We start from the raw sequence: 27,251 nt of genomic DNA, 5'->3' as shown, positions 1-27,251 counted from the left end.
AAAGAATTTATTTTGAAATTGTGCAAGAATTTCTCTCAAAATTTTACGAGATTTTTTTTTTAAATTCTACAAGAATTTCTTTCAAAATTCGAAAAGAATTTCGTTTGAAAATTGACAAGAATTTCTTTCGAATTTTGACAAGAATTTTTTCTAACATCTACAAAAATTTCATTTGAAATTCTACAAGAACTTCTTTCGAGATTCTACAAGAATTTCTTTCAAAATTCTACAAGAATTTCTTTCAAAATTCTACAAGAGTTTCTTTCAAAATTCTACAAGAATTTCGTTCGAAATTATATAGGCATTTAATTCGAAGTACTGCAAAAATTTATATCGAAATACTAAAAGAATATTTTCGAAATTTGCCTACATTTTCTTTTTTAATTCTTCAAGAATATTTTTCGAAATTTGAGAAGAATTTCTTGCAAAACTACAAGAATTTTTTAGAAATTATGCAGGAATTTCTTTTGAAATTATGCAGGAATTTCTTTTGAAATTATGCAGGAATTTCTTTCGAAATTATGAATATCTTTCGAAATATACAGCTGCTTTCGAAATAAAGAATTTCTTTGGAAATAAAGTTTTTTTTTTCGAAATTCAACAAGACTTTTGAAATTAATTCAAAATGTTATTTCGAAATTCTACAAGAATTGATGTTGAAATTCTTCAAGAATTTATTTCGAACTTCTACAAGAATTTATATCGAAATTCTTAAATAATTTATTTTCAAATTCTGCAAGAATTTCTCTAGACATTGTAGGAGGTTTTTTTTCGAAATTCTTAAGAATTTTTTTTTCTAATTTCGAGAAGAATTTCGTTTGAAATTTGACAAGAATTCCTTTTGATTTTTTTCTAACATCTACAAAAAATTCATTCGAAATTCTATAAGAACTTCTTTTGAGATTCTACAAGAATTTCTGTCTAAATTCTACAAAAAATTTCTTTCGAAATTATATAGGAATTCATTTCGAAATACTGCAAGAATATTTTGAAATTCGCCTACATTTTCTATTTTAATTCTTCAAGAATATGTATTGATCGAAAATCGATCAGAATTTCTTCGAAGTAATGAATTTCTTTCGAAACTCTACAAGAATTTCTTTCGAAATTCAATACGATTTTTTTTAAACTATCCAAGCAGTCATTTTGAAATTCTTCAAGAATTTATTTCGAAATCCTACAACAATTTATTTCGAAATTCTACAAGAATTCCTATGAGAATCTCTTTTGAAATTCGACAAGATTTCGTTCGAAATTCTACAAGAATTTCTTTGAAAATTCAGAAAGATTTTTTTTCTTCGAAATTTGACCAAAATTTCATTCGAACAGCTACAAGAATTTCATTCGATACAGGAATCATACAGGAATTTCTTTCAAAATTAAGAATATCGTTCGAAATAAAGAACTGCTTTCGAAATAAAGAATTTCTTTGGAAATAAAGTTTTTTTTCGAAATTCGACTAGACTTTCTTTTGATATTCACCAAAAATTTATTTCGAAATTCTACAAGAATTGATTTCGAAATTCTTCAAGAATTTATTTCGAACTTCTACAAGAATGTATTTCGTAATTCTAAAAGAATTTATTTTGAAATTCTGCAAGAATTTCTCTCGATATTTTAGGATAATTGCTTTCGAAATTCTTGTAGAATTTCTTTCGAATTTCGAAAAGAATTTCGTTTGAAATTTGACAAAAATTTCTTTCGAATTTTCACAAGATTTTTTTTCTAACATCTACAAAAATTTCATTCGAAATTCTATAAGAACTTCTTTCGAGAATTACAAGAATTTCTGTCAAAATTCTACAAAAAATTTCTTTCGAATTTATATAGGAATTCATTTCGAAATACTACAAGAATATTTTCGGAATTCGCCTACATTTTCTATTTTAAATCTTCAAGAATATCTATCTATCGAAAATCTATCAGAATTTCTTTCGAAGTAAGTAATTTCTTTCGAAATTCAACACGAATATTTTTTTTTTTATTATCCAAGAATTTATATCGAAATTCTACAAGAATTTCTATGAGAATCTCTTTTGAAATTCGATAAGATTTTCGTTCGAAATTCTACAAGAGTTTCTTTAAAAATTCAGAAAGATTTTTTTCTTCGAAATTTGACCAAAATTTCATTCGAAAAGCTACAATAATTTCATTCGAAAATATACAAGAATTTCTTTCAATTTTCCAGAAGATTTTTTTTTTGAACAACTATAATATTGTTTTTAGAAATTATTCTACAATTTCTTTTGGAATTCTTCAAGAATTTCTTTCGAAATGTTATGAGAAATTCTATAAGAATATCTTACGAAATGCTCCTAGAATATCTTTCTAAATTAAACAAGGTATTTTTTCTCAATTCTTCAGGAACTTTTTGTGGAACTCTACGAAAATTTCTTTTGAAATTCTAAATTTCTTCGAGAGTTTCCTTCTGAATTCTTCTAGAATTGATCTTGAAATTCTGCAAGAATGTATTTCGAAATTCTACAAGAATGTGTAGAATTCTGCAGGAATCGATTTCGAAAATCTTAAAGAATTTCTTTGAAGTTTTACAAGAATTTCTGTGAAATCCTTCAATAATTTCTGTGAAATTCTACAAGAATATCCTTTGAAATTCTACGAGAATTTATTTCGAAAATCTACGATAATTTCATTTGATATTCTTATATAAGAATTTCTATTGAAATTCCATGAGAACTTCTTTTGGAATTTTACAAAAAATTTGTTTCGAAATTCTATAAGAACATGAAATTCTAAATTTCTTCGAGAGTTTCTTTCTGAATTCTTCAAGAATTTATCTTGAAATTCTATAACAATGTATTTCGAAATTCTGCAAGAATGTATTTTGAAATTCTACAAGAATGTCTTTCGAAATTTTACAAGAATTTTGGAAATTCTGCAGGAATCGATTTCGAAAATCTTAAAGAATTTCTGTGAAATTTTACAAGAATTTCTGTGAAATTCTACAAGAATTTTTGTGAAATTCTACAAGAATATGGTTTGAAATTATACGAGAATTTCATTTGATATTCTTATATAAGAATTTCTCGAGGGGGGCGACTCTATCTAAGATGCAGGAATTGCTTTGCTTTGCTGTTGTGTGATGCGTGCGCGCTTAATAGATAGAGAGAAGATTGATGAGGATTTTGAAGATTTCCTGCAAAAAGGTGGAGAGCGATGTGAGTAGATGAACTTAGATGCAAGAGATGAAAAAAAGATTTTTTTGTGGATTGATTCGCTAGCGTGAGATTTTTCGATCATCAAAAATTGGGATTTCGATGTGTCGCACCCCTCGGAATTTCTATTGAAATTCTATGAGAATTTCTTTCGAAATTTTACAAAAATTTGTTTCGAAATTCTATTAGATCATAAAATTCTAAATTTCTTCGAGAATTTCTTTCTGAATTCTTCATGAATTTATCTTGAAATTCTACAACAATGTGTTTCGAAATTTCTTTTGAAATTCTGCAAGAATGTATTTTGAAATTCTACAAGATTAATTTTGAAAATCTTAAAGAATTTCTGTGAAATATATCAAGAATTTCTGTGAAATTCTACAAAAATTTCTGTGAAATTCTACAAGAATTTCTTTGAAATTCTACAAGAATTTCTGTGAAATTCTACAAGAATATCGTTTGAAATTCTACGAGAATTTATTTCGAAAGTCTACGAGAATTTATTTCGAAAATCTACTAGAGTTTCATTTGATATTCTTATATAAGAATTTCTATTGAAATTCTATGAGAATTTCTTTCGAAATTTTACAAAAATTAGTTTCGAAATTTTGCAAAAAAATGTTTCGGAATTCTATAAGAATTTCTATCTTAATTTTGCAAGAATGTCAATCAAAATTCTATAAGAATATATCGAAATTCTTTAAGAATTTCATTCGAAATTCTATTAAAAATTCATTCGAAATTCCATGAGAATTTTGATCGAAATTCTACAAGAATTTTGATCGAAACTCTACAAGAATTTCATTCGAAATTCTATATGAATTTCTTTCGAAGTTCTACAAGAATTTCATTCGAAATTCGACAGAATTTCTTTCGAAATTCTGCATGAATTTCTTTCGAAATTCTACAGCATTTCTTTCAAAATTCTACAAGCATTTCTTTCGAAATTTTACAAGAGTTTCTTTTAAAATGCTACAAGAATTACTTTCAAAATTCTACAAGAATTTATTTCGAAACTCTGCTAAAATTTAAATAGAAGTTTTACAGAAAGTCTATTTAAACATCTCCATGAATTTCTTCCAAAATTTTACAAAAATTTCTTTCGAAATCCTACAAGAATTTCTTTCAAAGGGTGCTTTCGAAATTCGACGAGAATTTAATTTTAATTTTAGTGAGAATTTATTTTGGTATTCTTCCTGAGTTTCTTCTAAATTGCTACAAGTATTTTTTTTTTTGAAATTTTATGAGATTTTCTTTTGAAATTCTACGAGAATTTATCTTGAAATTCAATAAGATTTTCGTTCAAAATTCTTCAAGAGTCCTTTTAAAAATGTACTGGAATTTCTTTCCAAAATTGAGAAAAATTTCTTTCAAAATTCTACAAGAATTTCATTTGCAATTATTTCAAACATTTCTTACGATATTCAACAAGAAAATCGTCCGAATTTTTGCAAAAATTTAATTTTAATTTCTTCTTGAATTTTATTTGGATTTCTTCAATAAATTCATTACCGTTTTTTAAAAGAATTTCTACAAGAATTTCGTTCGAATTTCTACAAAAATTGCATTCGAATTTCTACAAGAATTTCATTGCGATTTCGACAAGAATTTCATTGAAGAAGGATTTCATTAGAATATTTCGAATGTTAATCTCGTTGAATTCATAATTTATTACTTTCGCGATTCTGCAATAATTACTGTCGTGTTACTACGATACAATAATTACGATTCTACAAGAATTACTATCGTCAACAAGAATTACTATCGTAATTCTACAAGAGTTACTTTCGTTATTCTTCAAGAATTACTATCGTAATTCTACAAGAATTCCCTTCAAAATTCTACAATTATCACTCTCGTAATTGTACAAGAATTCACAATCAATTTGTCAGAAAACACCAACATTGTCATCCTAAAGATCTGAATCACTAATCCCCTTTCCCAATTCTCCCACCCGCCAACAGCTCGCGGCCAACATTGTCATCTTCGTGGGCGTCAACGTGGCCGGTCTGGTGGTGAACGTCATGATGGAGCGGGCCCAGCGGCGAGCTTTCCTGGACACCCGCAATTGCATCGCCGCCCGGCTGGAAATGGAGGATGAAAACGAGAAGCTGGAACGGTTGCTCCTTTCGGTTCTGCCGCAGCACGTGGCCATGGAGATGAAGAACGACATCCTGTCGCCGGTGGAGGGCCAGTTCCACAAGATCTACATCCAGAAGCACGAGAACGTTAGCATACTGTTTGCGGACATCGTTGGCTTTACGGTGCTGGCTTCGCAGTGCAGTGCCCAGGAATTGGTGCGGTTGCTGAACGAGCTGTTCGGGAGGTTCGATCAGCTGGCGCACGATAACCACTGTTTGCGCATTAAGATCCTGGGGGATTGCTACTACTGTGTGTCGGGTATTCCGGATCCGAGGGCGGATCATGCTCGGTGTGCGGTCGAGATGGGTCTGGATATGATCGATGCGATCGCTTCGGTGGTTGAGCAGACGGATGTGATTCTAAACATGAGGGTGGGGATTCACTCAGGCCGGGTGTTGTGCGGTGTTCTGGGACTTCGCAAGTGGCAGTTCGATGTGTGGTCCAACGATGTGACGTTGGCAAATCACATGGAAAGTGGCGGTGAAGCGGGGCGGGTTCATGTGACCAGAGCGACGCTGGATGCTCTGGGAGGGGAGTACGAGGTAGAAGCAGGTCACGGTGAAACGCGGGATTCGTATCTTCGGGATCATCAAATGGATACGTACTTTATTGTACCACCGGCCCACCGGAGAAAGGTAACTGAAAGATAGAGGATAACCATGTGACTGTCCCTGTATGACATGACCTAACCTTCTCCGATTGTCGCTAATATTTATTCCCCAACTCCATCCCCGCATTCCTTGTTTATCGATGTGGATTGAATATGTCCGCACCCATCCCAGTGTATCTGTCTGTAAACTAATCCATTATCTTTTCGTACATTCTTTCTTTCTCCTGAAAATCGTCGCATTGACCGTCGTCGTCGTCGTCGTGATGGTGCTCGTCCTGCCTGTAATCCTACTCGGTTGCATAACCGTGTTACCAACTATTGCCATCATCACCACCGTCATCGCCGTTACAATCTTCCATGTCACACCACAAACGAAAACAAAATCCCGCCCGTTCCATGTGCCTTCTTCTTCATCGTCATCACCCAACTATCGCCGTGTGAATGTTTGTAACCACCTCCCCCACTGACCCACCCCCACTGGCAATGGCTCAGCCCCTGATGCTGAACACGCTCGGGGTTCGCTCGGCGCTGGGGGCGGCCAACCGGCGGAAGCTCTCGTTCCGGAACGTGTCCAACGTCGTGGTCCAGCTGCTGCACACCATCAAGTACTCGGTGCCGGTGCCATTTTCGCACATGGCCACCGGTGGGTCACCCTATCCGGGCACTGGCAGCGGAGGCAGTGGACCGGCCGGTGGCCCCGGCGGCGGAATGTTTCTCGATAAGAACGCTCGAAAGGTAAGTGTGTTTTCCTTAGTCGGCGATATTTTAGCAGCTTCTTATTCAGACCTATTAGAGAGGTTAGAGCTTTTGTAGCCATATAGAGCAGCCAGCAGCGCGCACAATATTGTCCTTTTTGATTGCTTCAAGCTTTTCGATGTTGTTCCTATGATTAGTTTGGCTCGCGAGGGTCCAGAAACGATTGGCATGATGCATACATTGGGTATTAGTTCTCTCAGAAGAAATTTCTAGTGGAAACGCTGTTGAAAGGATACACTTTTAGGCACTTTTTAGCTAGCAGAAACCCACCAGAGGTGACGACTCTATTGTATATTATTTCGTTTTTCTTTCTTCTTTTCTTCTTCTTTTCCTCTCTTGTATATTTTCATAATTTTGATTACAATTGAATCAATCTTCCTAGGATCCGGTAAGTAGTTCCCCACTTTTGCTAACGTCCCCCAGGAACGAATGGTAATTTGCTAGAGGGAACAGAGGTGTTTGTAAATTTTTCACAAAGCAACCGGCTGCGAACGCTTTCGATGTTGTTGTTGTTGTTGTTGTTGTTGTTGTTGCAAATGAGATGTGGTTGGTCGCAGCGGCAGGCGCTGCGATCTGTGGGCAATCTCCGTGGTAACTGTTGTAAATTCACTGTATAACAGAGATCGGTTGATGTTTGATAAAAAAATAAAGGGTCGGGAAGGGATTATGCATTTGGTGAGAAATTTTCGGTCATACACACACATTCACATACATACAAACACAGAGTTAGGTAATAATTGTTGCTGAAACCGATTCATTCTTGGAATTTGTGGATTCCTTGACAACTCGAGTTCTTTTTCTTCTTTTGTCAACGAGCCAATGCAAACACCAGATTGACCAGTGTTGCCGGGCGTTGCCATGATATTTCTGTAAATCCGGGATACAGGGAAAAGCTGCTTTTATCCGGTCGACTGAAATTCGCTGCTGTTTCCCAGAAATGAGTACGTCGAAAAACTTATCATCTCGTCGAATAACTTTGATAATGGTGCTGCAATGATCGCTACACAGAATACACTCGTGCAATGCGTACATGTTTTCAGATTGGCGCAGATTGCCCCTGGAGTCTAGTATTTTGTGGTTTTATATTGTCGAACGTACGGTGAAGCATCTGGGCAAACTCTGATCGGTCAGGTATACTGAAAAAAATTACCAGCGATCCTTAAAGCGATGACAACAAATCAAGAAGACTGGCAACTTTGCCAGAATCCAAGCGACAGATGTAATCTTTGCTATCAAATTCGTTCGAAGCATTTACCTTTGAGCGGCAGATGACGCGATTGTACCTGTCTCATAGCGTTTGTATGAGAAAATGGAAGAGTTGCCAGTCTGTTGTCTTCGCTTAAAGCTTGTGGCGAATATGGTGAACTCCTAGCTTTCGCGTCAGCTCTTGGAAAAATCTCAAACTCAAATTGTATTCCCTGGTTGGTTGTCAGGTTTTCTGGGACACCGAATCTTGCTTTCCAAGTCGAGTACAGTGCTTGAGCCACTGATGGTGCTGCCATATCTACAAGAGGAACAGCTTCGTGTCACCTAGTAAAACGATTAATCATGGTCAGTAGGTAGCGATATCCTTGACGGCAAAGGTCCAACTAGATCAATATATAGGACCGACACTGTGTACTCCTTGGGGGATCAAGTAATTGTAGGTGTTGGAAATTGTGAAGTTCGGTCATTCACTGAGGAATCCGGTTGCAGGTTTTGCCAGCCATTTACCCAAGCGTCCACACGCGATGACGGTTCGATGAGAAAGAGGAAGAGAGACGATCGCTGCGTGCTCTCGTCGTCTCCCGTCACGTCTGCTGAGGAGTGCGCAGGGTTATGTTCGCAGTAGGTAGCGGGCGGCTAGCATCTCTATTCGGGGGGTAATCAGGTCAAATTGTCCCAACAGAGAGACGGTATGTCCATAGAAGTAACTCTAAGACTAGTAGGTCTCGAAAAAACGTGCTCAACTTTTTGGTTCAGCTCTGGTACTCTCTTCGGTCCCAAGCTCATCGATGCACCCCTCGAAACATAGGAAAATCCACGAACCTCTCATTTTATCTGTCAAACTTTCATAGCGAATCAAAACAAACATAGTGTAGTACTAGAATTTCGACTAGAATGGGGTACGTTAATCGATTTACTTGGGACCAATAGGCTAGTCAAGAAGTGAGCCAATTGAAAATCGTTATTTTCCACCGGTTGGTATGTCGATGAACCTTCGATCTTTGGCAGCCCTCCAAGGGGTGGTCACTCTACACTCTTATTTTGCGCCAATATTTTTCTCAGTGTGCTTCAAGTGTGCCACGCTGTGCCGGGAGTGCCAGTCATAGAACTGACTTTGTTTGTGAATAATTGTATATTTGGGAACCCGGTATTTTGACAGTTTAAATGTTTTGCAGGGTGGCCAGCGAATTTTCATTTTGAAATTACCGGTTTTCCCGGTTTAAATCTTAAAAATTTCCCGGTTGTTAATACTCAACAAAAAGCTGGAAGGAATTTACTGAAAGGATAAAAAAAAAATGTGATTTATGAAGATTTCCAAGATTCTGGAGCTTTGAAACTTGTGTAGAGTCTGAAACTAGAACTTTTCTTCAAAATGTGTGATTAATAACAATCTTCGTGATGCAAGATTTGGAGAAAAATTAAAAATAATTAAAATGTGAGATTTTGAAACAATTTCAAGATTACAGGTTTGAAAAAAAAAACTTATGAGTCGTGCAGTCATAATTGTCACGCTCTGAGACTTGGAAGCATTTCAAGGGTTATAACAAATTACAGAACAATCTATAGAATCTTGCGGACAAAGCTTGGTATTTTTAGTAAAATTTAAAAGAATTCAAACTGTTGATTTCGAACAAATATTGAGAAGGATTCTCACACAGTTTTCGAAGGAGAAGCTCTGAGCAGAAGTTCAGAATTTGAGGCCTTAGAAATTGTTAGATGAATTTGAGGGATTTCTGTGGAGAAGAATGGTAGAATAGTGACAGAAATTCTTTAAAATACTCCAAAGCGTTTCTAAATAAAATTTCGAAAGATTTCTGATGTTGAATAGAGTTAAAAGAAATTTTTGAAAAGTTTTTCAAAGGAATCAAAGTCTCCGAATAGGTTCAAGGGAATTCTAAAAAGGAATCCAATTAAATTCTTAGAAGGGGTTTCAAGTAAATTCCAAAAATAATTCAACAGTAATTATTACGCGTAGTGTTTCTGGTAAATTTCAAAAGAATTCCATGATATTCAAAGCAGAATTCCAAGTTTATTCTGGAATTCATATCATGAGAATTTTGAACAACGAAAAATTAAAACCCTGGAAAAGAATAATTCAGTTTCGGATTTTAACAAATATTTGTTTCCAAAGTCCAGCATCTTCAATATTTTCTTTTAAGGACCATGTACTTTACATCTGAAATCGAAACGACAAAAATCAATTTGCAATATTGCTGAGTGATAAAATTTTCAAAACAATAAGACGGGAAATTGAAGAAAATTATGCAGCAAATAGAGCAAGACATTCATTTGGTAAAGTATCAATCTGTTTTAATGGTTTATTCTGAAATTCTGGTATAAAAAATTGTTCTTATGGTATAGTTAATTTATTTTTCCCGGTTCTCTCGTCGAATTCCCGGGTTTTTCCCGGTTTTCCCGGATACTTTTCAAATTCCCGGATATTTCCCGGTATTCCCGGTTTTCCCGGTTTGCTGGCCACCCTGGTTTTGTATTGCTTGCCGAAATCGAGCGATAGGAATATCGTACATGTTGATGTTCTTCGAAAACCCATTCGTGGTCATTGAGAAAGTCCTGCAATCCGAACTGATGATTCCGCAAGAAATCAGCGAAGAATTAGAGAGTTTTGCTTTCGCCGTTGGACAAGAATCCTAAAACTCGGATCACCATCCAGGAGCTACTGGAGACGGAATGGATGACGCAGGAAATCAATTCGTCACAGTTCAATTTGACCAAAATCACCCCCGCGAACCGCACGAAACCAATCTGGAGAAGTACTAGCTAGATGCGAATATCTGCTCTAGCCAGACGGGACTGTCCACATCGCCGCATAGCCTTTCGATAGTGAAGATAACGAAGAGCATGCCCACATGGATGATTTTTCGATGAACCTCGATGAGATGCTGGGCAGTGGTAGTGGATTCATTTTGTTCCACGCCTCTTCCAAACTGGTACAGATGGTCGATTCAAGAGCTGTGTGAATCATTTAGGAAATAAATATGTTTTATGGAATATGTTTACATAGGTACTTACTTGCAGGCAGTCTCTTCTCATTCTGAATTACTTTAATCTGCTCCATAGTAATGTTCGGTACGGCCCAAATATTGATGATGAACCCTTCGGAATCACCTCTCAGGAGATAAAGCTCGATTCAAAGTAAATCTGGACGCACGGTTTAATACACCACCGCGCCCCTGGTGGTTGGAACAAAAAACGTTTGACAGGCATTTGTTGATGTTTCATTGACAAAGAAATTGGTGAAAACTTTTTCTCGATTGATCAACGCATCCCGAAATTACGGATCATGGAACTTGGGAAAAGAAAATTAATTGTGCACATCTAGAGAACCCTTCGTGGTCTGCCTCAAAAATAGCTAAAGTGTTAAAATTCCCAAAGTCAACGGTGAGCCTTGTAATCAAACGTTACATTACGCACAGCACATCTATCATAAAAGTGGCATTAGGGACAAAGAGCTGGAGGAGCAAGGTGTTGAGGTACGTGAAACCCAGGTGTCTCCATACGTGATTTGGCAAAGAAATACGATTCCAACTTTTCCACCGTGCGTATCATCCTTTCAAGAGAAGGATAAAAGTCTTTTTGTGCCAGTAAACATCCGAATCGCTCCCTGAAACAAAATTTAGTGGCCAAAAAGCGAGCACGATTACCATACGAACGAGGTTTGACTGAAATTTGATGGCTGTATTTTAATGGATGACGAAACATGTGTCAATATGGATTATAAACAAATCCTCGGACGAAAATTTTACCTGCCAACAGGTCGTGGGGATGTCCCTTCCAGGTATAAATTTGTTTTTGCTGATAAGTTTGCTCGGAAACTAATGATTTGGCAAGGAATCTGCAGTTGTGGCCTTTAAACCAAGGTTTTCATCAATTCTCACACAATGACGTCGAAGGTTTACATTAAAGAGTGTCTGAAAAAGCGGATATTACCCTCCATTCGGCAACACAAGACCAACGTTATGTTTTGGCCGGATTTAGCCAGCAGCCACTACTCTAAGGAGGTACTAGAATGGTATGCTGCAAACAATGTTAATTTCGTCGCCAAAGAGATTGATCCTCTGAATTGCCCTGAGTTCAGACCGATCGAAAAATATTGGGCATTAGTAAAGCGAAAACCTCGAGGATGCGGTAAAGAAGTGACAAATGCACAACAAATGCGTTTAAAGTGGAATAAGTTACAGTGTCACCAGCGACTGTGCAGATCATGATGGCATCGATCACAAGTAAAGTGCGACAGTTCGTTCGAAACGGTGAAATGTAATAACTTGTTATGTATCGTTTGAAAGCTGAATAAATATCCTTTTGTTTGACGTTTTGATCAACCGTGTATGTTGTTTAATTCTTGAGTTATGATCACTTGAATGCGTCCAAATTTACTTTGAATCGGGCTTTACTTTGGCGTTTTTTGACCCCGATTCGACGCGACCGATTTCATAGCCGGACGACAGGACAGTGGTTTCTCGCCTGTCTGCGACAACACATAATACGGGAAGAGGGGAAATCCTTCCCAATGATTGGTCCATGGAAATCTTTGTTATCCGGAATGCTATTCGCGGGCAATCGGAAACCCCTTTCCTTCGTCGGACCACAATATAAGGCGATCATTTACCAGGAAATGGATATGGTGGATATGCTTATTAAGTTACTGACAGCTCAGAAGTTGACCGGATTCCGAGAAGCTAGTTTTCGCTAGTTTGTCCAACGCTGGGCAAGAGCTGGAGTCAAATCTCAAGGTGGCAATGGTCCCTCGACACCCTTACGACAGCACTGGAGAGCAGATCCGACGAAGAGCTTCCCATGGAGTTGATTAAGAGGAAGCTGCTAGACGAGGCTCAGAAGCGAGCCGAAAAATCGCATCACGGAGAGGCCATTTTGCGAGTTGGAGCTGAAAAAGATGGTATTATTTAGGGTGATTATCCCTTAGCAACCCGGCAAGCCATGGAAACAAACAAACAACCGAGCAGTGGAAGCAATTTGAAGCCCCCACAGAAAGACAAGAGTGCGAAAGTTGGTAAGCTGTTGTCACCGTTCGCATTCATGGCTAGCTGCGATCGAAAATCGTCAAAGGCTTGGATCATCGATTCGGGAGCAACGTCTCACATGTGCTCCGACCGGACGTTTTTCGACGAGCTGATAAGCAGTTCTAGATAGAGCTGGAATTAGGGCGTAACAGCTTTTGTAAACAATGACTTCTCTCGATGATTTCTCGGAAGCCGTGGCTATCCCTGGCAAATCAACATCACCATCGAATAGAGGAAGACTTCTCCTACCCGGTGGATGTATTGGTTTGTGTAGGCGTGCCTTGAATTCCGAAAAATCAACGAGAGAAGTCATCGTTTACAAAGGCTGTTCTGGAATATTCATCATGCCCGTGAAGGGGATTGCTTCCGGAAGGATGTTTTGCTAAGACGATCGAGGCAAGGAACAGGAGGTCATCTTGTCGGAAGTGTTCTATGTTCCTGAGCTAGACTTGAACCTGGTTTCGGTTGGCCGACTGATCACCAAGGGAGCTGAAGTAACATTTTCGGAGTCACGCGGAAGTGTTATCAAGTGCGGAGGAAGAGTTGCAGCTGTTGCAAGCAAAGTTGGAGGATTGTTCTACTTGAAAATCGCCAAGCAACAAGGAATGCACGCCGCACACCATCCCAAGGACTGTGTGCACGTGTTGTATCGAAGGCTAGGACATAGGGACCCTGACGCGATTCAGCGTGTGGTACGCGAAGATTTGGCCAAGGAAACAATCAACAAAGGATCTCATCCATAGAGACATCTGTGGCCCGATGAACACGACGTCGCTAGGAGATTCAAGGTACTTTCTCACGATGATCGACGATTTCGGTCGGTTCACCGTGGTGTATTTTCTCAAGAAGAAGTCCGTGGCAGCGGACAAGATCGAGGAGTATGTCAAAATGGTATGTAATCGCTTTGGAAGGAAGCCCGTTGTCATTCGCTCAGACCAAGGCGGTGAATATAAGGCGCAATGATTGGGGAAGTTCTACACGAACGAAATCGTTCTACAGACGATCGTTGAAATGGCACGATGTATGTTACATGACGCGAAGGGGATATCGCTTTTGGTAAGAAGCATTTAACTCGGCGGTTCGTTTGCAGAATCTTCTGCCTTCACGATCACTGGAGAAACCAGACAACACGAACATTCTCAGGTTCGGATTTGCTTCGTTCGTTGACGTGCCAGAAAAATCAAAAGCAATCAAGCTCACGTTCGTTGGTTATTCGGACCACCACAAGGATTTACGATTCATCAACCAAACTACTAATAAAATCGTAATCAGCAGGGACGCTCGATTCATGGAGGATGAAGGAGCGGTTGGTCAAGATTGTCAACCATCTCCGGCAGTCGTGGAGTACGAGTCGGTAATTCCACAAGATACAACCTAAGATGATGATGCATCTGAAGCAGGAGGACGCAATCTGCAAAAGTGAAGAAGATTCCGATGAAGAAGCAACACCTCGAAGGTCAAGCCGCAGCGCGAAAGGAACGCTACCACACCGGTACCGTGAATCTACGGGTAAAAAACTCGTCTCGTGGCACAAGGTTTCCTGAAGAACTATGGGACGGACTTCGATGAGGTGTTCATTCCGGTGGCCCGTCAAGTCACGTTCAGGACACTATTGACAGTCGCAGGCCAGCGTGGTATTCTGGTGAAACATACCGATGTGAATACTGCCTATTTACTCGGAGAAGTGGAAGAAGCCGTTTACATGAGGCAACCGCCTGGGTTCGAAGCAGTGGATGCTGACGCCGTATGCATGCTCCGGAAAGGTCTGTACGGAGTCAGGCAAGCCGGATGTATTTGGAACAAGAAGATCGATGGAGTACTGAAGCAGATGGGTTTTTTCTGCCATCCACCAACGATCCGTGCCTGTACGTGCGAAGCAGCAGAGAAGGCAACACGTACCTCGTGATTTATGTGGACGACATTGTCATCGCGTGCCACAACAAGGAAGCCATCATGAAGGACCTCAGCAACAATTTTAAGAACACATCCCTGGGACACATCAAGAATTTCTTCGGCATCCAAGTCCAGCGTGATGGTAAGTCATTCAAACTTAATCAGAAGTCTTGCATCCAGAAGCTGTTGGTGCAATTCGGAATGGATCAAGCAAAGCCATAGAATTAAATAAATAAATAACTGCCAAACAACCATCAATACGTCAGCCTAATTGGTAGTCTCGACCGGACATCGCTGAGTCTAGCGATTTTGGAACGTTCAACTAGCACACCATCGTAAGCTGATTGGACAGACGCCAAACGTGTCCTGCGGTATTTGCGACACACTTTCGTTGAAAGCCGAAGAGTCGACATTGGAGGACTGGACACTAAGTACCATTTTGTCCGCAACTTATACGAAGAAGGTCTCATCGATGTTCCCTACTGCCCACTTGTACAAATGGTGGTGGATATGCTTACTAAGTCACTGACAGCACTGACAGAAATTGTAATTTTTACGGACGTTCCGGAGCTCCCGCAGGATCATCATGTGGCCATGCGGGTAACCGATATTTGTAGTATATACAATTTTCAATTATTGAGGGCAGCCTTGATAGCTAGCTGCTTGCGGGGAGCTTTTCGTTGTTTATTGGAGACCGCCACCACTAACCACGCGGTGATTGAATAAACACCGTTTGGTGAGACCGAATGGAGTTCAACTTTGAAATCTGTGTTAGGGAAATCGCTTTTCGCATGCAATCGGTGATCATTTTAATTATCATAGCAACAGTTGCGCATTCGTGCAATTTTAAATAGTGACATTTTGAAAAAATGATTAAGTCTTGTTTTTAAATATTTCTGATCCATTGGTGATAATATTATTGAAATTGATCCAGGGACAGCTGAGTTATTAACGTTCAAAATCTTTCATAATTGTGTTACATGTTCCATTTTTGGTTTTCACAAAGTGTACTCCCATATAGAAAGTCACGGGAGGTCCAAATGCTCTGTGGTGGATACCCCTAGCTACGCTTATGTCAGAGCATTAGTCGTTCGTTGACGCGACGGTGCAGTTGTTTATGCTACGCAAGCATAAGCGTACTGTACTCGATATCGAACGACTAATGCTCTGAAATAAGCGTAGCTAGGGGTATCCACCACAGCTCGTTATACATAGTAAATTACTTTTGAAATACAGTACTAAACTATTGAAAAAAATCGCGGAGCATTAGAATGAGTTTCATAATTTCCGATCTACCGTAGGACCTGCCTATGAGCTTCATATGGTCAAATTTTCGGCAGTACCATATTGGTCTAGTCATAGTTCAACGTGGTTCAACGGTTAAATTGAGTGTTAATTTTTAGAGTAATTTCATCTCAGATTATCCATTTTCCATTCACCCGGATTTACTCTGGATTGTAGCCGGTTCCGTGCGGCCATAATAGCCAAATGGAATCCAGACCCCTTGGAATGGCAAAATGAAGCATGCATCTTTCCATTCGTGCAGGTAGATGAGAATCTAAGTGAAAATGATCATTATATAGCAATACCAATCTTGGGTCTGCAAAGACCAAGAGGGCGAGATTGTGACTTTTTTTAGGAGACACCTAAATGCACCTAAAATCCTGAAGTTTCAACTCCAAAAGTTGGGAAAAGTCGCAAAATTTTTAAAACAAAAATCCGTCAAAGTTAAGGGTTTCTGAGATACAGTCAATTGAATAGTGCGTTTAGGTCGAATAAGACCCGAATACCGTCGCACGGTTAAAGATGTCATGACAATGTAATTGACTCTTCTCAGAGACGCTAAAACACTTGGATTTCTTTTACGAATGCAATCTTCTCCATGAGGATGGTCAACATTGAATGATGATTGTCTGCCTTCAATTCAGGATGAAACTGCTTAGTAAGGTTTAGCAGAATAGGTACGAAGATTATGGGATTCGAGGATAGTGCAAGGGGTAAGCCACTCAGCACAGTGTGCCGAAAGTAGATTGGGCACATCCATCGGTACACCTTCGGCACAATCTCGTAGGGATTGGATTGTTCATTAAATAAAATGGGAGCACTGTTGGACAGCTGTCATTGAAGTTGTTCAGAACATTACGTGTTGTTTGACTGTGTATTTCAGAAACATACTCTAGAGGAACTCAGACCAGCAATTCACTTCTCGGTTCACATTTAAATTCGAAATGTAGGCTTCCGAGGGCTGTCGATTGCTATCGATGCCGGTCACAAGTCTTTCAGCTACTACGCAAATGAAGTGTACTACGAACCGGAATGCAGGAACAATTAGGATGGATTGAATCATGCAGTGGTGGCGGTTGGATACGGAACCTTCAAAGGAGAAGACTACTTTTCAGCAGCAAATCACCAGAAATCTACCAAACCAAACTCAGTTGAACAATACCGAACTACTTTTCACGGCACAATCACACGGAATTTTTATTGCTTCCACTGAACCTAATTAACTTACAATTTTTAAATCGAATTTCACTGGTTGATTCCGACGTCGAAAACCTCCGAGAGCTTCTTGTCCGGAATCATCACCTTCAGCAGTTCCTCTTCCAGATTGAGCAGAAAGGTGTAGTGCTGCTGAATCGTTTTCATCGAATTGATCAGCAACGTTCGAAAGACATTAGAGCACTAAACTTCAAGCTGTAATTGCTATCCGACTGGATAATCACCGGGTAGCACATGTCCAACTAGTTGGTATCCACACCGGAGACGTACCTTTTGTCGGTCAGAGCCTGCTCAACACCCTTCGACAGTTTGGCATGTTTTACTTTCTTATCAGCATCGATAATCCCAATGATGTGATCCTTGAGGTACTTGTTGAATACGTCTTGATGGTGATAACCTCGGAGTCCTTCTTGGAGCACATGGTGTAACCGATTGGGACGCTGATGTCCACCGTGTCGAAGCTCTTGTCCTTGACGTAGGCTCGCCATGATTCACAGAATTCACCCGGGAAGTTGTCCTTGGAGAAGACGCCCAACGTTTTGCCATCCTTGGATCCCTTGATTGCCTCCAGCAGCTTTTCAAAATTGGCCTTGTCAGTGTCGTTCTTATCCCGAACCAACAGCTTCACCGACGGAATGCCCTCCACACCGTAATCGTATCGGTCAGCTCGTATCCCAGCAGCGAGGTGGTTTCCTCGTCTACGCCAACCGCCGTCAGAATGCAATCCACCTTCTGCAGCGAATCATCGTCGGTAGAAGGAATCGATATCGAGCGCGATATTCGACATTTTCGGAGCCGTTCAACGTTTCGCATCCAACGGTTTTCGATGCGGGGACACTTCCGGTTGATCTCCGACTGTTTTTCTTTGTTGTGTCCTGTTGAACGGCTGAGACCGCTCACGGTCCATCTCGCCAGCATTCCTCCTTGGTTGTCGCTGGACCGATGTTATCCTTGCAATAGATCAGTGCACGGTCCCTAACCTCACTTTTTGCTCCCTATCATTTTGCTTCTGAGTAAAAGAGATAGCAACGAATGGGAGCCAAAACAAACCACCCAAAACTGTCAAAACTTACGGGTGAGAGAAGAGTGCGGCAAATCTTCGTGAACTGATCAATTGCAAACCAAAACATTCAAGCTGTCAGAAATACCGGGTTGCCAAATATACCACAATATTCGTATTTTACCAAAAATCGCCGCTTGCTCTACACTCTGAAAAATCTTCACGTCCCATTGACGTGAAAATATAGGTGGTTTTCGTTCACCCTATTTTTCACTTAACTTTTAACGGAATTGCACGTAGCCGATCAAAATTCAGTTTCAATTATCTACGTGATTAGACAGGTAAATAACATCTGATTTCCACGTACTGCTTACGTGAAATCGGAGTGAAATCTACTGGACATCTGGTGACTTTTACGTGACATTCCATTTTGTTTAAAATGCTTTTCATGTAATTTGTACGTGAATTTTTAATGAGAATAATTGGAAGTATATATAGAAGCAGCCAATATCATGCAATTTTATCGGGAAGGTATAAATTTCACGTGTTTAAATTAATACTTATATCTACTCATAAAATTGTAAAATATTGACTAGTTGATTATTATATGGTATTCACGTGTATAAGCTTTTTATTCTGAAAAAAATATTAACACCTGTTTGCAGACTCAAAATGTTGATGTCACCGTCTGAAATCATAAAACTAGAAAAAGGCTACATGTAATCATAAATAAATTAATGTAAAAGAATCTAATTACCATCCAACATTTGCAGCAAGCGCTGAGGAATTTTGAATCTTTGATGAGTTCTTCCACCACGCTCGGTGACGCCATATAGATATTTTTTTGCGTACCTGTAAATCACGTAAATCTCGTTTCACGGAAATATCGAAGTCCCAAACACATAAACACAAATACACTAAATCTGTTTACGTGAATAAACGATCAATTTCACCAACATTTTTAGTGGACATGACGTGTAATGCAGGTCAAAGTTACTAACGGCACGATTTTTTAGAGTGTATGACCGGTACTGCCGGCACAATAGGCACACCTGCGGCACACTGAGAAAAATGTTGACCCAAGATTGGTGTGCGGAGTGACCTACCCCTTGGGATAGTGTGATAATGATGGTGAGTTTGAGACTTCTGAAATGTTTGCTTCGTCAAACATCTGACCGTGGCATTTGGGAAATAAACACGCACAAAAATAGGATGCCCATGTTACCGTCCATTTAATAATGAGCAAGTCGAGTTACCCAGAGTTTCTCAAAATTAACTCCCATATTAGTCATGATTTAAAACTATCTTGCCCCTAGATTTGTCCTTTCGATCTTTTGTCCTACAACCAATCAATACGTACCAAACTCATTTTCTCAACAATTCAACTTGAAAACAGATGTAACAACATCAGAACACAGACCGAAAATTTCCACCCCATTTTTTGTATAGATAATTTTGTATGGCAGCTATTTAAGCGCAATATTAAAACGATGAAATGCTCCACGAACCTTTTCTGTGCTGCATAGTTTCTCAAGTTTACTGTCCTGCCTGTGTTTTTGACGTAGACTACGCCTTACGGGAGGGTACAGGGGGTAAATCGAAAATTTAAAATTGCGACAGTCACGAAAAGGTGTTAGGTTTTGAACGCTTATAACTTTGACATTTATAGGAGAAATTAAAAACCAAACACACCAATCGATAGGAAATAACTCTTCGAATCTACTCAAATCAATACTTTTCCAATTCTACATAAAAAACTATGTGAAAATTGAATGTGATAATTTTGTCACCGTTTTCATGAAATATACGTTTTCTCTAACCCAGACGTCATAATCGAGCACCACTTGGTTGCGCATCGCTTTGCATGAACCTGTGAAGTTGATGATGCTTGCTATGATCTACGCTGATGCTTACTATCAAAACATTTAACAGGTGGAGAACCAGTATACGAGCTTCCGCTCTGATTTCGAAATTGAATAACTGAATCTCCCTAATTTTCAATTAGTGTTGTACTAAGCACCTATTTCCGGAGAACTTCGAGATTTGGGCGTAATTGCTTTTGTAAACAAACACGTCAATCACTGATTTCTTGCGAATAAAAGTTCAATCTCGCGTGCAAACTATTCCAAATGACAGAGCAATCATTTCTTATCATGATTGTGGTGTTAGTTTTCTAGGCTGAGTTTTTATTCGCGAGAAATCGGTGATTGAAGTGTTTGTTTACAAAAGCAATTACGTCCAAATCTCAAATCACTCCGGATTTATTGGAAACCAAACGTTTGATTTGAGAAAAGTCACTTCTACTTCTACTGTATTTCAAATCAATATAAAGAAAAATGCGCGAGAAGTTCACTAAACAGCATAACGTAGTCTACGTCAACCATGCGGTCATGTCTTTACACATTTTTTTTTAATCATGGGAGCGGAGCGACGGGCAAGCATCTAGAATGAGCTTTTAGAAGAAATTTTTAAAAGAAGCTTCTTTTAGATGCTCTGTTTATAAGCTCTTTTTCGTAAGAATCTTCTTTTAGAAGCTTACCTTAGACGCTTGCCCGTCGCTCCGCTCCTCTGACTAAAAAAACACAGCCTGTCCGGGCCTGAGTAGCTACGCAGTAACGGAGCATTTTTCCAACGTTTATGGACCATTTCATCATTTTAATGTTACACAAACCATTTTCCCAATTTTGTTTAATACATTTTCACATTTGATTTAAAACTTGCATGACTGTTTCTGATCCTTACTGTGAATTTCCTTCCTGATTTGACATTTACCAAAATTGTTTATTGTAAAGGGCAATTCTCTTTTGACATTTCCAAAAGCTTTCTGAGCTGTAAAACAATCGTCATCTTGCAATGATTTTTGCTACCGAAGAAAATATACCAAACTGCCATTTCTATAATGGTTGTTTGTACTTTACAAATCTTCTTGATTCTCTGGAAGTTGAATGTTTTCGCCTAACCTCAACTAAAATTGAGTAGTACCTTTCAGAAAAAAAAAAACACAATTTCCACGTCCACATCAACAACATTCGAACCAAAAACAGAACCGGTTTTCGGCGTGAATTTACAATTCCGGCTCGTACGAAAATAGCTCGAATTGTTCCAAACCCCTTGGTGTACTACCTATATCCTTTAAGTTCACTATCGATCGTCCAGCCAAACAAACAAGCAAACAAACAAAAAAAAACCGAAAATCAAATCCATCACTAGGTGCTCCACTTGCAACGTATGCTACACGCTAGTCCGTATCAAGCGCACATCGCCGCTGCCGGTGGCGCCATCGGAGAAAGCACCGGTCTGATGGCCGGAGCCCGTGCCGCACGCGGAGGCGACGCCGGTGACTCCTCCCAGTACGAAACGGATTCCGGCGCCACGCTAAAAGTGAGGACAGTTTTTCAGTTGTTTCTTCTTTTTCTTTTGTTTCGCTTCTCTTTACTTCGTATGTTTTTGACAACTCATGGCTTACTATGTTGACGTATTTTCTTCCTCTTCTTCTACTTCTTCCGTTACTTTTTTCTATCGTTTGTTTACGGTTTGAAAAAAAAGCTTTTATCTCTTCATGCTTTCTCGGTTAAGTTGTGTCTGGTTTTTTATCAAACAATCTCTTCTTTTTTTTACTCTACTCGGAACGGCTTTTATACGTGTTTTGCACTTGAAGAACACACTCTACTGGTTTATGACAATTAATGCACCTTTCAGCATCTCGCCGCATACACAGATTTCTTCAAACTACCTCCCCTCCCCCCTCTCCACCGCACCACCCACATTGTCACTTTCGGTTTGTGTATGTATGTACTAGATTAACAACAAGTGAGTAGGTACTAGAAGGCGTGCAAGTGTAAAAATGGCTTTCGGAGAGAGTGCTCCATCATTCGCAGCTTCTACATGTCTGTTGGTGTTTTTGTTCTTCTGTTGGTTGTTGTTATGCACTTATGTTGTAAGGTACCTACCTCGCACACGTCTCGTTCGTTTAGATGATGGCATGATGGCGGGAAGCACAAACAAAACGAGACGTATGCTTTTATGTGTGCGCGAAATGTAGCATTTTGTTGTTTGGTTCGGTTCGCGATGCATGCTGGGGAAATGTCAAGATCTGACAGTAATGGATGTTAATGTGGGGTTCGTTTGCAGCCCAGCAGGGGGTTTGCGGAATGCTATGCGTGTTTTGAGTTTAATCACGGAATTTGACTATTCTCGATTGTGGATGGGCGTGAAAGGGGACGAATGCATTTGAGTGACAGGTTTCGTTTGACAGTTGATATCGATACAGCCAACGTTGGAGATTCAAATATGTTAGAAAAATTATGACATTACTCCGAACGCCGCTACACATAGTGGTACACTATTCCGAAAATCATTACTCCGAATAACCATTACTCAGAATCCATTGACCAGTGATGGATCGCTCTGTTGGGGCTTTTTCGAGGGCTTTTTCATTTATTTTTACTATACACTGAAACAAATGAACGTAAGATTTCCATATGACACTTTGTTTTTAATTTTAGCCACAAGAAATCGGTGTGAATTTTATTGACCGAACCATCGACGTTGAGATTACGGGGCCGATGTGATGACCACTCGTCTTTCAACGCTTGGGTAATCATTGGTTAAGGTTCCACAGGAGCACGAAAACCGATTTTCGAGAGTCTTTCGGTTCCCGGCTTCCGTTCTCTAAAACGGTTAAAGTTAGCACTTTGGTACTTTCTGACGTCTTCGTCAGATCTTAAACCAACATTTTTGGATTTATTTTCAAAGGATTTTTTGTTTAGTTTGTGAGAACAAAAAATATGAAAAATCCCAGTGGACTTTGTACTAGATTTTCGGGTATCTTTCGATTATCATTTTACGATCTCTACAACGGTCAAAGTTAGCGCCTTGATACTTGAGCATCGCCAAACCAGATTCCAAACGAACTTTTTGCCATCCTGATGAATGTGGGCGTCTTAGTAGAATACCTGTATAATGAGAGAGAGAAGGATTAGTATTTTCCATTTAATTCCACTACTTTATTTGCTTATCCTTGACAGAAACGCGTATTTCGTCTACAATGTGCAGACTTCTCGAGTATTAGTACAAGACACTGAAGAAGTCTGCACATTGTAGACGAAATACGCGTTTCTGTCAAGGATAAGCAAATAAAGTAGTGGAATTAAATGGAAAATACTAATCCTTCTCTCTCTCATTATACGTTTTGCCATGTATTTCCGGAGAATCCTTTGTGTCATCAGTGAGATCAATGAAGAAGAATACCGATCACCGGAGCAAAAATAATTACACCCAAAATCATCGTTTTCATCGCCTAACTGGCAGCCTTGACTCAATTCATTTTCTTTTCACAAACTAGTACAGAATATGGTTTGGTATTGTAACCATGGCTACTGTGGAGTGAATACTGCGTGAACACTCAGCAATCATAGACGTAGAAAAGTTTGATGATTGTAATGCATGCTTGCAAAACGTTTTCTACAGGTGAATATGGCTCGCTGCAATAATGCTGCGACTTAGTGATCAGAAAGGTCGAAGTTCGAATCTCAAAATCTTACTATTTTTTTCAGTTCTTGTATCCCTTTTATTACAGTCTATTAGGTCTTATGTGACTACAGCTTCATCAAATACTCCTGGGTATCTAACATTGTAGCATGAAAGCCCTGAACTATGTCACAAGGCCAGAATATTACTGAGTATTCAGAGGGACTACGTGGACAAATATGAGTAGTGTGCGTTATATCATTTTGTGAGTGTAGGCGAGAATTCGGAAGCACTACAGGCGTTGGTCTACACTACTATTGCGTATAACCGAAAACATGCGGTGCGGGCTGTTTCATTGTTGACGGTATTGGCTGGCGAAGGCGGCAGTTATTTATCAACCCCATAAACAATCCAGCAAACGCTAGTTCAATTGGCTAACAGCCGTCCACAATCGTTGGTGAAATTGGCAGTGTCCAGGATACCAGGATAACCATGCCAAGAAAGGTCCCTTCTTGACAGTTTAGGAAAATAACCTATGGGAATAGTTCTTTGAAGAACGATCACCGTCATTTGCTATAAGGCTTGCTAGCCATCTTGACTTCAAAGCCGACTCGTCTGAGACTTCATATCTTCGATAATAGGTGTTTGGAAAATCATTCTCATTTATTGAGCTGAAAGAATAAACTTGTGCACAACACTACAAACCGAAGCTCACGCTTGGGAATTTTATGCATCTCCAATTTTCACGTATTCAAACTCACATCAGCAAAAGTTCAGTTCAAGGAAAGACTCGTAAAAACACCTCAATTGTCAATTGATAGCGTGGACATGAAGATTTCTTCAGTTTTCCATCTAATAATGCAAACATAAACATTAAGAACATGAAATTGCATGAAATTAGAATTTTGAGCTTCATTAATATTTCTGAAGTTCCAAGAAATTTTCCGAGCTTCAGTGAACTTCTTTAAAGTATTCTAACCAAATAATAAACTTCGTAACCTTCTCGCAATAACATCACGTCTCTCAAACATTCTCTAACGAGAGCAAGTATCTTAAAAAACAAATCCAAACACCTTCATCAAAGATGTCCATAAAGTTCTCTTATATTTTTTCAAGTATGCATGTTGACGTGATACTTTTCTAAAGATCTTCAATACAAATAACTCAATTATTCTAAGAAAACAGCAGGAGGATCAGCAATAATTCAAAAGATGATAAAATATCTTCATAAAGTCCTCTTCCATTGGCGCAGCTACTGGGAGTGCCAAGGGGGCCAGGCCCCCTCCAGAATTATCTAGCCCCCCCCCCCCCCCCAAACTTTTGGTGTTTTTTTATTCACCGAGTTTTTTTTTTTTTTGGCTTTGGCGTGAGAGGTATGGATGTTAACCACTACGCCGGGGTCGCCCCCTCACCGGTATTTTGTCAAGCTTGTCAAGTTCGATGTTACTAATCTTATTTTAAAGTCCTTTATGTTGACTACTTTTCTTATGTTCTGGACTAGAAGAAGCAATTTTGATAAATTATATTATATCGATATTTAATCGATGGCATAATAAGACGTCTACAGGATCTACAAGTTGGTAATGAGCTCAGGGATTTTTCTTTAACTTCTGGGAACTTCAAGGACTTCTAAGAAGTTCAGGGAATATCGTAAAAATTGAGAAAACTTATTAAAAATTTTGGGAACTTCATAGATCTACACAAAAAAATCGTAACGTACCTCATATCGAAGAGACGAATTGAGCGGAGAAGTCGTACAATCTGGACAAAATCGTGGATTGCTCGATGTGAAGGCTTCGGAATCTAGACTCATCTACTGAAGGAGTTGAGCGATGAAAATCCAGAATACTACCGTAATTTTGTTAGAATGACACAGCAGGATTTTGATTATGTCCTGGAGAAAGTTTCACCAGTTACGCAAGATCCGGAACATCCTTTAAAGTGGCCAATTCATGAAACTTATCCTAGAACTCTAGGTTTTTTTTTTCAAAACCATTTATTGACATCTTATTTAAATGAATTCGAAATTGTGATCGGTATATTGACTCTTGGGTCCACGAAATGGGCTTCCAGAAGATCAAAATCATCCCTTAAAGAGGTAAACTCATAAAACTGATCCGAGCTCTTCTGATCGTTCGAAATCACTCATAGATGTCTCAGCAGAATAAAATGGGAGTTGTAACCGGAAATCGGACCCTTGGGGCCACGCTATGGCTCGGTTTTTTTTTTCAAAACCAACAACTTTTATACGAAAAATGAACGTATGAAAAGTTAATCAACTAAATCTGTTTTTAGGGGCCACCCTAACCTGCTTGTTTAAAAAAATCATAACTCATGAACCATAAGAGATATAAATTTAGTGTCTTAAACAAAAATGCTTCGAACTTATTGTTCTACAACTTTTCAAAACATTGCATTGGTCTATCTCAAATAATAAAAAAGTTTGTATATTCAATTCACCAATTTTGTCGACCACCGTAATTTCATTAACATATAAAGATCGGCCAAAAAATATGAAGCAACTTTCCCCAAGACTCTATATACGGTTTGGGCGCAAAAATGTTTGTTTTCCTAAATACGGCTTTGGGACTTGTGCAGTGGATGGTCTTCCGAAAGATCCGAAACATCCGTAAAAGTGGTCAATTCATGAAACTGATCGAACAACTCCGTATTATTCGAAAACTCTCATAGACGTCTTATAATTATGAATGATCGGAAAATAAACCTCGGAGACCATGAATGCTCCTCTGGAACATCATAGACGCTCCCCTGGAAGATAATAGACGTCTCTTCAGAATGAACTCGGAGTTGTGACTGGAAAATGGACCTCAGGGTCTATTGGATGGTGCTCCGGAATATCTGGATATTATTATTATTATCCGCAGCGAATTCAAACACATAAAGCAACCAACGATACAGACAAAACGGTTGCTACGACTACCATGACAAACTCGCTCTGTAACATAGCTCGATCCGAGTGGTAGAAGGATAATGATATATTGCTTGCCCGCTTTGTTGCAATATGCAGGGATAAGGACATAGCTTGATATAAATCGAGAAAAGACATAACAAAAATCCCAATAACACACGTGTATCATCTTCGGGTTAACTTCGTGAAGCAGCTTGCCAACAATTTGCTCGTTTCCTTCTACCGCCCCGAGTGAGTTGTGTTGCACGGGTTGCTTGTCATGGAAAAGAAGGAAGAAGATTATATCATTATTGCTTTCCACTTCTGACATGGCGTTATTATTCGGTTCGTTGATCGCTTGTCATTTTGTCATTTGGAAATATTTTTGATTCCTTGATTATAGAGTGCTGAGATCAGTTTTCGTGGACGATCCACTTTAACGGATGTTCCGGATATTCCGGAGGACCATCCAATGGACCCTGGAGTCCATTTTCCAGTCACAACTTCGAGTTCATTCTGAAGAGACGTCTTTTATCTTCCAGCGAGCGTGTATGAT

General features: G+C 39.1%; 1 protein-coding gene across 6 annotated transcripts in view; it reads left to right on the top strand.

Moving 5' to 3' along the window:
- rut (rutabaga) overlaps positions 1-27,251 on the top strand; it is a 158,897-nt gene that overhangs the window by 116,016 nt on the left and 15,630 nt on the right. For 3 of the 6 annotated variants that reach the window (XM_065227262.1, XM_065227261.1, XM_065227259.1), the window contains exons 5-7: positions 5,138-5,950; positions 6,418-6,666; positions 21,529-21,699. In XM_065227262.1, the coding sequence (XP_065083334.1) occupies positions 5,138-5,950; positions 6,418-6,666; positions 21,529-21,699 (1,233 nt within the window). The remainder of the gene's footprint in view (positions 1-5,137; positions 5,951-6,417; positions 6,667-21,528; positions 21,700-27,251) is intronic. The other 3 variants (XM_065227264.1, XM_065227263.1, XM_065227260.1) reach the window with 2 other exon arrangements.

Source organism: Ochlerotatus camptorhynchus, unplaced genomic scaffold (genome assembly GCF_037179485.1).
Source record: "Ochlerotatus camptorhynchus isolate MF236.1 unplaced genomic scaffold, CSIRO-AGI_Acam_v1.1 ptg000268l, whole genome shotgun sequence".
Taxonomy (NCBI): Eukaryota; Metazoa; Arthropoda; class Insecta; order Diptera; family Culicidae; genus Ochlerotatus; species Ochlerotatus camptorhynchus.
The sequence above is the reverse complement of the archived record's forward strand: the minus strand, read 5'-3'. Positions and strand labels throughout refer to the sequence as shown.